We start from the raw sequence: 13,701 nt of genomic DNA, 5'->3' as shown, positions 1-13,701 counted from the left end.
TGTTCAACCTCATCAACAGTCCCCCCTGAATTGGAAAGCTGAGGGCTTGTAAGCACACAGGAAAGCACATTAATTAGTCTGACAGCGTCCTGCCTCTGGCTGACTACAACATCATTAGGATGGACAGCGGCGCTGCTCTAAGGTACTGCTCATATATTCTGATACAAAGCAACCATTACTCTACTAATACAAGTGCAGCGGCACAAAGAACGTAAAGGCCGGAAATGATGACACCACAAGGACAAAGTGAGCGGGAATAAGAGACAACAAGCATTCATTGTTAGTGTGTTTATTATGTGTGTTAGAATCATCCTGGTACAATTCCAACACTGATTACTGATCATTTCACTATAGTGCACTTGACCCCTAACATAACTGATAAATATTTGCTTTTTAAGTGATAAGTTACAAGCTACTGAGAGGTGATAAATGACAGCACACTTCCAGCAAGTGTCGTATAAAAACCCAAACAAGACACAAAGCAAGAAATAAATACAGACGTCGTTCACATTTTACAGTATTCTTCTTGGAATAGTTGCACACAATATATATATATATATATGAAGCTGCTTTTTGTTTAGTTAAACCTCCCTCTAGGTCTGCTCAGGTTAAACTAATGAGGGTGAAGGTAGAGAGCGATTGTAGTTTATTAACTACACTCACAAACATTAAAAATATAAGCAAAATCTTACCACCCAGCAAAAACACTAGAGACTGAAGTCTTCTCAGATATGAACACAGGTGAACAAATGCAGATATATTCTAACTGTTTTAATCCTAACTACAGCAATTTATATTACTTTGAGAATGATCATTATATTAGAATTATGTCATTCATGGACCAAACAAACAAACAATAGAATCAGAAGTTCCAGTCAGGTGCAACAAATACCCTGAAGTAAAATAATAAACAGCAAACATACAGGCCGGAATAATAACTCAACCCAGGTCTGTGTGAGTGCAGATAACAGAGGCCTTCAAATCTTTTCATGGGACGTATTTACCACAAAACCTTAACTACATTACATTAATCTAATTTACTGACTCGTAAATGTTCACTGGTTGTTTTCTTGAATCTGAAGGTAGCCGTGTGTGAAAACGGGTGGATGTCTGGAGTGACTAAGCATCCATTCATACGCTTTGTGAGGAGATCTGTGCTTGGCAGGAAAACCACTGACTGAAAACATGGTCCCATGCATTGTGTTCTGACCGTGTATAGAATAACTGCAGCATGCTGAGAGAGAAACAGTTTAGTATCTATGTTACTCAGCAGGTTATGTGAATTGTTTACCATATAGGGACTAGATTAAGAAATGATTAGCAGTTGACTAATACTGAGTTGTTCATTTAAACTCCAACACGTCTCCACATGTACACTCAAATGAAAATGAAGGCATTCGACGCTGAGCTCCGCCTCATACACTGCGGGAGTATCCGTCTCTGTGGGCTGGTTGATGACATCTGGGGTTTGATTCAATCTATCTCTTGGGTCTATCAATATCATCGATGGCGGCCAAAAGTTTCTGACGAGCCTTTTTGTTTATATGTGAACCCAGGCAAACGTTCACCAAGTTAGCTAGCTGCTTCATGGAGTACTCCTGCACAAAAAAAAAAACCACAAGGTGAGCCAGTTAAATCACATGTCAGCATTAGCAGCAAACACTAGCCCAAATGCTCTCACCCTGTGATTCTTGATGAACTGTTCCATGTCATTCTCAGTCAAGTAATAGGCCTTGATGTATGTTTCAACAAACTCTTTATCAGGAATAGGTCGCAGGTCAGTCAGCTTCTCCAGCTTCATCAGGAACTGCTGAAAGTCCAGCTGCATCAGGGCCCGGCCCTCGTTGCTGCACTTCTTCACATTAGCATAACTAAGGTGGAGGACAGAGGGGGAATTAGTGGTTTTCAGGTAGAGGTAGGCAATGACTGGAACACATATTAATTCAATGTCATTTTTCATTTTGATTCCTACAAATCATCGCAGTTAGGGCCAAGGGTTATGTTTCACACCATACAGTTTCCACTCCTGAATGATCTCACCCAGCTCAACTACACCGACTTTCCTGTGTTCTGTACTCTGAAAATAATCAATACAGTCATACATATGTGTTGCTAATTCCAGGGGGCAAAAAAATAAATCATGCATGTAAAATTATGGTTAAACTTGTCTGGATCTGTGGAGAGAGTGTCATTTCCACAGCAGATGTAACGCCTTCCTGTCTTCATTATACCCCCATGGTGAATTTCACTGTGAATTGCTGATGGATTGGAAACTGTGTTTCAGCTTGTCATATGGTCATGTTTTATTCACTTTTAAGGATATCAAAGTTCTACCAAAGTTGAGCAAGTTAGTCACCTGCTCAAAAACCAAAATGCAACTGAATTTGATTATTACTTGATTTTCCAGTTGGAGCACATGTAGCTGGTGACCATGTGGACAAATAAGCGGCTCAGTAGGCAGAAAAGCTGTCAACCATATATTTTTGCTGTATGTTGATGTCTGGTAAAGCTACAAGCTGCTTTGCAGCATCTTTATCCTTTATAACACCTTACATGATTCAAAGGACACATGTGTGTGTGTGTGTGTGTGTGTCTGTTCATCATTTAAATACTATAACAATAATCTGTTCCACACAGCTGTGTCTCATGTCAGCTCTGTGTGGGTCAGGGTACACACCAGTGTGTGAACGTCTGTTTGTGTTTCCTGTGTTTGGCAGGGGAGGACTGTTGTCCACTGGCAGGTCAGAATCTGTGACATCACCAGTACATTAACACAGCACACAGATTGGCGTGCTCTCTGTAAACTCTCTGTCTCACACTTCAGCATTTCTCTCTTATGTTTCCATTTTCTGCTTCACCTTTCTCTCTCTCTTTCATCACCTCTTGCTGTCATCCTTTCTCTCTCTCTCTCTCGCTTTTACTTGTCAGGCCTGCCAGAGTTTCGTACTGAGAGTTTGAGATTCAGAATGCTAACAGGGCTGTTTTTGTGAGTCTCTGAGGGGAGACAAGCACTGGACAGGGAAATTGAATAACAGACTGAGGGAGTCGAAGTACAAACAAACAAATATGACCACTCTGTCTTGATGTGCCAGCGGGCTGGGAGGAGGGTGTGTGTTTGTATGTGTGAAAGGAGTGTACTGGGAGAACCAGGCAGGAGGTAGAAGTCTGCAACAGCGGCTTAAATTTGCCGAGCATCACAGTCGTAATGGGCCATTTGCTCATTGGAAAGGGTTCAAAAGTTCTCTCATGCAATGAGAGGAAAGTGCTCGGCAAATGTGCAGGGAGGTAAACATGTTCCCATTTCTCAGAGGTTGCCTTCCACCTATGCCTTCCACCTATTCCTAATATCAAATGGTCTGTCGACTTCTTAAACAGAACACTAAGCAAGGATTCGTTTTTAACATGCACAACTTTCTGTGGTTGCCTTTGTGCACAACCTCCGTCCCCATTTCCTGTTCCCAATAAAATGTGATATGATAATTATCGGTTGTTATCGTCTGGCTTAGTCACCCTAGCACTGGTCTGACTCTGTGATGCTGTCTGATCAGGGGTAATCATCACACTTTCCATCTAAAAACCTTCTTCACACCTACACTCAACATACAGTCGCTGAGTAAAGAGACAGTGAGGACTAAAATACAGCCACACTGTCTACACCTATCACAGCCCATATCTCTCACCTAGAAGGGAGAAAGTGGTGAAATGCATTACAAGGAATGTGTCAAGAGCGTTTTGCAGTTTGTAAGTGGCCTGTGTCAGGTGATTCCCTGATGGGCATTTGGTGAGGCTGAATAGTTGTGACTGGCACAGTGTTGCCAGCACAATGAAAGGATGGGATGGACATTTCTTTCATTTCTTTGCAGGAGATCTCCTGAGAAACAAGGCAACATTGTCCCATATATTCTCCTGGTGTTCACACTGCATGGAAACATGCTATTGGAGAGAATTAAAAAAAAAAAATAACATGCAGATGTTCAAAGAAGAAGTTTTTTTGAGACTGGGGAGGCTCAAATCACTGTGATGCAATAACTCAGATCTGCTGTTTGTGGTCCGTGCACAACTGAAGCTCAGTGACAGAATTTATGGCTGCAAGCGGAGAACTGAAGAGATCTTTTTAAGTAGAAAAGACTGTCAACACAAGACGAGACAGGACACTTACATTTTTAAGAAATAAAAGCAGTATTCTACAGGCCTGTCCTGCATTTCACTTGGTTACACAACTATTCTGAATAATTCAAAGTTCTAAAAAGTTGGCCTTTGTGTTCGTCCATCCTTGCAGCACATATCATTTAGTGTCAACTTGAATAGCTGCTGAGATATTATCTATAAATCTTTAATACACAAAATTGTCTGCTGTACACCAAATCGGTGACTGTTGTACCAACTTTAAGATGAAAGAAGGAACTGCTCCTAAAGTGGTAGCAAAAACAAAATGCAGTCCGATGTGTTCAAAGTAAGAGTAAATTAAAATCCACATAATTAATAGAAAAGGGGTCTGGGAACAGCTTTGTTAAAATATCCTTAGGCTGTCATGTTTAAAGGGTGTGTTATTATTTTACTCACCCTTCAACAAGAGTCCGGTTGGCCAAGCGGATGCAGTGCTCCCACAGGACATTGGACACAGGCAGTGGGATTCGTACATGTCTGGAAACATCACTGAGTCTCTGGTTAAATTGCTCAAACTCCTGAGTAAAAAAAAAGCAAAAAAAAACATGTTTGGGAAGTAATTTTAGTATAATACAATAAAAATAATTTTTTCAGCTAGAAGGTATAATCAATCTGAATATACTTGATTGTTAACTGGTGAAAACCACCTGACAAGTGATATTTCTAAACATTTTCATACAGAAATACAACATCGCTATATCCCCTTATGTTACTTTCAGGTGTCTGAGATCATATCTGACAGTTACTTCTCACAGCTTCATTCAGACATATGTATAATAGTGACACAGGGAGTCGTGATACCAGCACAATATGAATGCTATGCATGTTGTTGTGAGTCTCCTCCCACACAGCTCACTCCAGCCTCTCTGTGAACCCTGTCCACATGTTGCCCCTGCTCCTGATAGTGGACAGACTCTCCTTTAATTAGAGTCTCTGTCCATGTTGGCCAAAAGCCTGCACAGCTCCTCAGAAGTCTGCTGATGTCTAGACTTCTTAATTGTTTGGTTTATAGTGTTTTATTGTGTGGACACAAATTTAACACATTCAGATGCTGTCAGAAGTAGTTAAGGGACCAATACAAACTCTTCAATGATGGCATTGCAACAGCAACACACCAGTCTTTACTTGGAATAGTGTTACAAAACCACCCTGTGCTGTGCTTTCTAAAATTAACTGTGAAGAAGAAGAGGAACGTCTTTTGTAATACATTCAATACAATACTCAGTATGTACTTTAAGAGTAACTAAATGAAATCAATAAAGACTGAATTATTTTTCCCAGCAAAGTAAGCCACCTACAGAGTGTGTGTATGGGGTTTTCTGCTTCAACTCTACTTTAACCTTTTCAGTTAAATTATTTTACAGCAGGGGTGCCCAATACGTCAATCACGAAGGGAGTTCGGGTCGATCGTGTGCCATTCAGAAAATGTTTTCATGTTAGTCTGCTAACTATCCTCACTGTGCTCCAAAGATCTTTAATAACACAGATGTCCCACTTTCTCCTGATCGCTCGCATCATTGCGTGTTTGTGTATGTATGTATGTAGCGTGAATAATTGAAGGAGTGAGAGCTCCTAACGTTAATACAAGATCTTTAAACAACACGCAAGTTTTTTGACCATCTCAACAAACCGGACAGACAGCTGAATGCCGAGGGAGGACTGTACTGCCAGGCAGAGAGTTGAGACTCTCTAGACAGTCTGGACTAAACACAGAATTTAGATATAGTGAAGAATGTGGAGGAAGGAAGTATTAATCCACTAGGCCATGAATTAAGTGCATTTATTCGCTGTTCAATACTGTAGTCATTGGGTTTAGAAACTTCCCAAGGTGAATTCATACATTTTTTACTGTGTAATTTCACTAGATGTGGTGCCTTGAATTACTTATTTGGCACCTGTAGTAACATCTTAGTATGATAAATAAATAAAAAGACATATTTAATGTGGGTTGTGTTCCTTAGACACAGGCTACAGGACACAAATATGAAGAGTAGTGTTTCTACAACGAGTCTCACAGCACTGTGCTACTGGTGTGTAGCTATTAAGCCTCACACAGACAGGAGTTCCTGTTGTGCACTCACTGAACTCTGAAATGTTCAATTATGGATGAAATTATACAATTAGGATATTATGTTGCTGCTCACGAGAAACAAACTGCTGAACATAAGGCCCATAAAAAAAATGTGATTGATGAAAATGAACATCTGACGACTTTAATTCAAACTGCATCGTATTCAAAAATAGAACGTGAATTTTAAAGCATACATTCCAATTAATTTTCAAGAATGAAATGTCATTCGCTCACAAACAGTCTCATAATAGTTTCTGACTTGAGCATTTCGTCAATGAAGTCATTCTGAGGCTTCTGCATTACCCAGCCACTTTATATGCAAATCAGTGCTATTGTCGAAGTGAAGTGATCAACCAGGCTTCATGAATAAAATATTCTTGTGTGTGCAGTACAACAAAACATAGCATATATCACAATCCATATGTCCATATGTATTATGAGAGTCTTACAAGTTGACAGGGGAGGCTATTAGCACCTGACATGGCAGCTGTAATATGTGCCATGTCGGCCCATCAGCTGGACATTTTTGACACAGTAAAGACATTTAAGCCTGAGATTTCCTCTCAGGCAATTTGGCTGATGAGGTAAATTAGTTAGGCTTAACTGCGAAACAGCTAGAGCCAGACAAAGATCTATGAGCCATCTGGGATTGTGAAAAGGTGAGTCTGAGTTCTCGTGTTATAAGCAAATAACTTTTAACTGTGACTGATTTCAGAAACATCTGTGATTTGAAGTGCGATCAAACCACCAGTTTTCCAAGACATGCTGATACATATATTGCATGAGGATTTGTGTTGGCTTGGTGCTGCTCTGTTCATAATTTCACACCACAGTGAGCCCTTCAGACCTCTCTGCTTGTGAATGTAGAGGCCTGAAAAACCTAGTGCGGTGTGTCCCTTCCCCCTATGCAACATTTATAATGGAATAAGTGGCTTGCATGCATAAAGACACATTTAGTGGAAACCTTGTAATTCTAAAAATACTTCTTGGGACTGGTGAGCTCAGATGTCTTAACAAAATTGAAACAATCTGCGTTTGGCTCCCACCAGCTCACCGAAGTGCTAAATTATTCACCCCAACCCAAATAATTAATATTAAAGGTCCCTGAATTTGTTTAAACTCAGGAAGGACAACAATGAACTTCACAGTGATGGACTGTAAATCGAATAAAGGCTAACCCTCAATGTCACAAGATGTTACAAGGACAAACAAGACCATCTTTCAGCAAAAGCACTATGTGAGGACGGATAAAAGCAAACCTAATAAATCTGTGTGCTCTGCTTGTGCGAACTGTAGATATTAAGTAATGCTGAAAGGACACTGCTTGGAAAAAGTAATAAACATGAGGATTATCCTGAACATTTCTTGAGTGCAAAATACACCAAAGAAGCTTTTTTTAATGGGGACACCAGAAGTTTTAGAATTGTCATTTATATTCATCACACAAAGCCAAGAGTCTTAGTGGCATAAATGATGCAACAATCTTAATGAGGAGATGTTTGCATTTTATCTGGAGGAAATGTGGGTAAAAGCTGCAGCAGTTCTGTCTTTGAACAGAGGCTGAAGACCTCACCGTGTACGTCTTATAAGAGCATTTAAGGGCATTTTCATACAAAGAGTTTTGTCAGCATGACATGGGAGTTTATCTTCATTAAGTTTAATTTCACACAGAGAAACCTATGAGAGAACCTAAATGCTCAGATGTGTTTGAGGCAGGAGGCGGATGCAGTTTAATCCCAGTATGCCTTTTAGCACAAACCTGAGGAAAACACCTTGCAGGTGAGGCTGATTGAGGTCAGAACACATTCGCACCACAACTGAAGTTCAGACAAACACGAGTCAGACCACCTCTCAAGTTGCACAAATGAATTTCACCAAGAGAGTAAACCAGTGGTCTATTCAACAGAATTAGAGTGCATGTGTGAAAAGTGTGCCCTCATGGTTCTGTGTCCACAAAATCCACCATTTCTCCTCCTTCTATTCTGCTGTGCAGTGCATTCAAGTTTAAACTGAGGCCATATGTCAAATATGCTGCTTCATGTACAACTAACTTAAAGCCACATGTCACATCACCTTACCTTCAGCAGGACGTCCACATACACATTGTGCTGTGACATTATCTCCCTAATGTCCCATTTAACTCCAGCCATCATAAGCAACATCTGTTCGTAGTCGATGGCTTTGGCTGCCACAATCCAGTATATGGGCTTCCGCAGCTCACTGGCTGTAGACACCGTCTGTGTGCAGGAAGGAAACATGAATGTATGTAATGCGTTACATTCAGCACATTGTTTAATGTTATGTCAGCAGTTAAGAGGAGACAGGAAGTCAAGGTCTGAGATGAACATATTGTGCAGGTGACATAATGTCATACAACATTCACTCCCAAGGGCCTGACATTCATTTCATGTTTGTGGAAAATAGACCTGTCTGGTTACCTGAACGTTTCAAATGCCAAGAGGACAAAAAAGGTGCATGCATGGATATTAGACATACAGTTTTCTCTGGGCTAGAGTTCTGTAGTTACTGAGTAGATGAAGACCCTTATAGAACATAAAGTGAGTGCAAGTCCTGTGACACTATATACTACACATTACCACCCATTAATGTAGAATAAATTAATTAGAATACATACATAAGAATGCATGTTTTAATAGCACTAACTGTATCAGACAGTGATGACATGATTAACACTTGCTATAATTACAGGCAGGCGACTTTACAGATAAGATACAGACATATGAAAAATACAATACCTGGGAGTAAAACTGTTGTAGGAATGGCTTCTTGGCTGCAGGCATCATTGTGTCCAAATGGGACTGGAGGGATTCAAACTGCTCAGCCAGAAACACACTGAAGGGGGAGAAAAACAACAGAAACAGCTATTTAATGCAGCACAGTGGTGGAATAATACACTGCAAAATGTTCTGATGTGGCACAAAACAAAAAGCAATTATTACTATGCCTTGTTTTTTATTACTAAGGAGTGACAGATCTGTTTGAAAAAAGGCTTATATTACTATTGACTACATTTTGTTTTGATGGCTTGAATCAGAGTAAACTGAGAATTAGAGAGCAGATCTTTTCAATAAAACCAATAGGACTTGTAACATTAAAAGACAGTTAGGGGTACACTACTCAAATAATGCGTGGAAGAGAGAAAAGTGCAAAGGGAATTTAAATGGTGTTCAATTACTGTGTGTACATCTGAGATTCAATTCAACTGGAGGCAGCTGGTGCTGATTTTGGTTTAGTGGTTAAGGTTATGATTGGGTTAGGCCAAAGGTAATGGTTAGGATTATAGTAAATCTAGAGGAAATGAATGTAGATCTATGTAAATTCCTCACAAGTGGCCTAGAGAGTCTGAGGGCTTCAGGGAAAAAATGTTACACAGCCCGTGGATTATCAGATGTGCCACTACTATTTGAAATGACAGCAAGGAGAAAACTCTACAGTTAAGAGCCCAGGTTCCTCAGATTTCTCAGGTCCTATAATATACGTATATAATGGTTCACACATTTACTTTTAGAGATGCTTACTGAAAATCTGAAAGCAGATTGTGAGATTTTCTGCTGTTTCAGAAAACAAATTAATCCTAATTATCTGTAAAGTTTAATGTACTGACTGATAACATAAATTATCCTCTGGTCCCTTTCAGTTGTCCTTGAAAAATACCCAGACCGAGACCAAGGCAGCAAAGTGAGAAATACAGGACACACACACATAAAAAAAAATCAATGCCTCTGTTCCACTGTGTATGCAGCACTGACTGAATAAAGACGTTTTGACTCTGGCAGATCAATGGTTTTCAAATGTTGCTGTACACTAAATAAAAACTGAAGGTGCAGACTATAGTGGCCTTAACTTCAGACGGCTGCTGCAGCACAACAAGGCTCATCAGAGCAACAGAGAGTTTCAGCATGTTCCAGGTAAGCAGCAAAAAAAATGAAAAGGTAATGTCAGACCAAAACAACTTCACTAAACCAAGGCTTCATCAATGGCTTGCACTTACTCTGTAAGGCGTAGCTTTACAAGCTGAGATTACAACATGTACAGAATTAATTCACAATATATGGGTAGAGGTAACTGGTGCTATTTTTAAATTAATATATATAAGCCGACTGCCATTTTTAAACATAAGGAAAGCAAATGTCAATCAAGGATGTTATAGGCATTTCAAAATGTTAACACTGTATGTTTGTAGGTATCATCGCTGTGGCTTATTCATGCAATAATTTCTTTTCATAAACTAATAAATAAAAACATTTTAGCATCAATAAGGGCCATGTAGTTCTAAATCTAAAAGCACAAGCTTAACAAGCCCAGAGCAGATTTGTTCTTTTCATGAAGTGGAGCAAATCACATTGAGGTTAGCTGGAACAGCTTGTGTTCACCTCAGCAACAAAGTGTGGAGGAAAAAGACCTTGTATCCTGCAGCTCAGTTATCTGATCAGGCTTGTATAAATAGACACCTGAACAGCGAGATGGTCAGCTCACTGAGATTTTTTTCCACACTCTCCAGGTTTGATGCTAAACCAGTTTTTTTTCCTCCCAGATGATGGAGTAGCATATACGCTGGAGATGTCAGAGGTGCTCACTATAGACCATGAGGTTAAAGATACTTTTCATGCATTCTGCCATGACTAACTCCTGCCTCCTTCTCCTCTGAGAATCATTTTCTTTGAAACTTTCCCCAAGAAATATCTTCACCTCTGCACTTTAGTTCTTATACTTTCATTATTCTTGTTGCCAGATACATGAAAAAAAACTTTTTGTGTGAGAGAAAGCCAATTCAGCATTTTTTTTTGCAGCAGCGTTGTCTGAGTCTCTGGATTATAGAATTTCATTATGAATCTGTTGCACACTGCAGACCTCTCATGCTCTCATGGTCCAAGACTTGTCAGCACTGATAATAGCTTGACCTAATTATGTACACTGTAAAAGAGACAACATAGCGTAGAGTGTGTGCAAGTAACAGATGCAGAGAGGCAGGCAACCACAACAAAACAAAAAGAGGAAAATGAATGAGCTAGTCACTGAGAGAGTTTAACTATAACTATAAATATAGTGCTGCAGGTTAATGATTGATGCCATTAAAGCACTGCCACAATACACAGTTAAGAGCATCATAGAAGACATGTTTTAATTTCATTTAACACTATGCATATGCTTCTGTGACCTTTCTTTAACTGTGTATGGCTCTGTTATGACTTACTTCTGTTAGATAACAAAGGGTATAAGAAGAGAGCTGCTCAGAGAAGACCTTGAGCATTTCATTTAGAGACTTTTGTCTAGTATGCGACTGCTCCTTCTTGTAAGAACAAAAGCACTGGAGTGATTAACAGTTGTCTAACCTGTTTTTTTCCTAACAATACCACTGAGAAGCTGACACTAACCAGAGATGCCTCTAGAAAACTGTCTGGAAACAGACCCCTTCAACAACAATGCATGGCAGGTAATTGGATAAATCATCCATCAGTCAGACAAATTAAAGATATAACATCAAGCTGATGGGAAGCCACATGCTATTCAGGCTTTTTAGTCCAATGTAAAAGGGGCCTTATAGAAGGAAACCCTGAGGTAAAAGAACTGAACCACCATGTTTGTTTACAGCTACAACAGACTGCTAACAGCCAGACTCAGCAGCACTAATGACATTATGACCATTTTCAGATGAGGCAGTATGCAAGAACCATCCTCTTCAACTCGATCAGAGAGAACGCTTTAATTAACATAACTGCCAGGGTACATTACAAAGTCGGTATACCCAAGTGAATCACCAGCTGTAATGTATTTTTATCCATATCAGTGGTGTTAATGTGTAATTACATTTTTTGCTTTCTAATTGGCATATTGCATTATACATGAGTTTTTACAGAATGCTGTGATTTAGTATGCAAATCTTTCCATGTGTTGTTTACTTACAGAGATTCAGTGGCCACCACCCTCTGTGCCAACCCATAGAGAGTCTCACTGTTAGTGAGGACCACCAGCTGGCTGAGATGGGGACTGGGAACTTTCTCCTTCCTGTCCTCTGTTGGGCCATGAACTCCTGCATTCTCCCCCAGAGCCTCCTGAAAAGATGCACAGAGTGTTGCACGAGTTGGAATGTTTTCAGCAGTTATCTTGTTAAAGAGTAAGGGTCTCTTTGTATTTTGAAGCGGCACAGAGATAATTACAATTTAAATTGTTAGTTTTATATGCATTCCATCTGTGAGTCTCCTCCTGCACCTTACTTGACAACAATATAGATGTATGCTTGTAGGTAAGCATAATCTAAAATTCAATCAGCCCTGTGGAGTTCACGTCTAAAGCACACACACTCAAAAATCCTGCTGACCAAACACTCCTCGGGGCGCCAGCATTTATCTTTTTTTTGATATATTCCAATACACCTCTCCATCCAGCAATCCTTTTATCCTTTCATTTCAAAAACAATTGAAGAGAAAGATTTCAACCTAACTCCCTTCCCATCAATCACAATAATCTGTATCTGCATATGGTCATTGGGATTCCAAACAGGAGGCCAGATCATATTATTTTATATGAAACATGTCTCGGTGGCATGATGTATCATGCAGAGCTTAACACTTTGCAGCTGCAAAGCCTCCTGTAACAGCCCGTGGCAGATCAATAGCAATCACGCAGGTAATGAACAAATGGGAGCTATTAATGCTGCACCGTATCGTCCACTTACATACCGCAGTCCGGCGCTATCTGACTATTATTCCAGATGAGCAATGGAAAGCTTTTAAGGCTGAGAATGCACCAAGTAGGCACAGTAGAGCTAGTACGGAATGTTTTAATGTGTGAACCGAAGCAGGATGCACAAATAAAGGGGTTACATCACTTATAATTCATCCAAAAAAAAAAAACCCACAAAGAATTCATAAAGCATCCAAAACTGCACGTTAAAAGGCCAACTTGCCACAAGCTTATCATCACTCAACACCAGATACAAAGTTCATTCACTGAAAGTAGACAAGTTATCAGCACTGAAGATGAAACATGTTGACAGTAACTTGCACATTTTTTAAAAAGATGACATCTTATAAGAGCCATGTATTTACTAAAATAAAATATTTTAAGGAGCCCAGCATACATACTGGAACAGAAATGCACAGTATGCAGCTGTGTAGACAATTTATGCTTCAGACATTCTACAACATGCTGTCTCCTCCTATGTGATAACTGCAAACTCTCCAGAACCCTAAGCTTATCTCTCGGCATTCAATCAAACCCACGGTGTTGCAGAAACTATTATCGGTCTGAAATCCATTTAAAAGATTAATGCCAGAACTATATTACTTTTTCCGAGGTGGGAATCACCAGCTTACCTGCAATATAGTCTTCTTTATTTAATCTTAATGTATGTTTCACTAACAACACATTTTTCTTTTCTGCAATGTACTCTGCAGTGTCTTTCCTCTGGCAGGAGGATTGAGAGTATCTAAATCCTGTAC

At 39.7% G+C, this 13,701-nt stretch overlaps 1 protein-coding gene across 2 annotated transcripts in view; it reads right to left on the bottom strand.

The window, feature by feature from the left end:
• Positions 1-273: 273 nt before the first annotated feature.
• The window catches only part of vps50 (VPS50 subunit of EARP/GARPII complex), a 76,701-nt gene continuing 63,273 nt past the window's right edge, over positions 274-13,701 (bottom strand). For both annotated transcript variants that reach the window (XM_028397315.1, XM_028397323.1), the window contains 6 exons: positions 12,164-12,312; positions 8,995-9,091; positions 8,317-8,475; positions 4,564-4,685; positions 1,682-1,871; positions 274-1,598 (listed from right to left, as the gene is read on the bottom strand). In XM_028397315.1, the coding sequence (XP_028253116.1) occupies positions 1,479-1,598; positions 1,682-1,871; positions 4,564-4,685; positions 8,317-8,475; positions 8,995-9,091; positions 12,164-12,312 (837 nt within the window). In that variant the 3' untranslated portion in view covers positions 274-1,478. The remainder of the gene's footprint in view (positions 1,599-1,681; positions 1,872-4,563; positions 4,686-8,316; positions 8,476-8,994; positions 9,092-12,163; positions 12,313-13,701) is intronic.

This window comes from Parambassis ranga, chromosome 2 (assembly GCF_900634625.1).
Source record: "Parambassis ranga chromosome 2, fParRan2.1, whole genome shotgun sequence".
In the NCBI taxonomy this organism is placed as follows: Eukaryota; Metazoa; Chordata; class Actinopteri; family Ambassidae; genus Parambassis; species Parambassis ranga.
The sequence above is the reverse complement of the archived record's forward strand: the minus strand, read 5'-3'. Positions and strand labels throughout refer to the sequence as shown.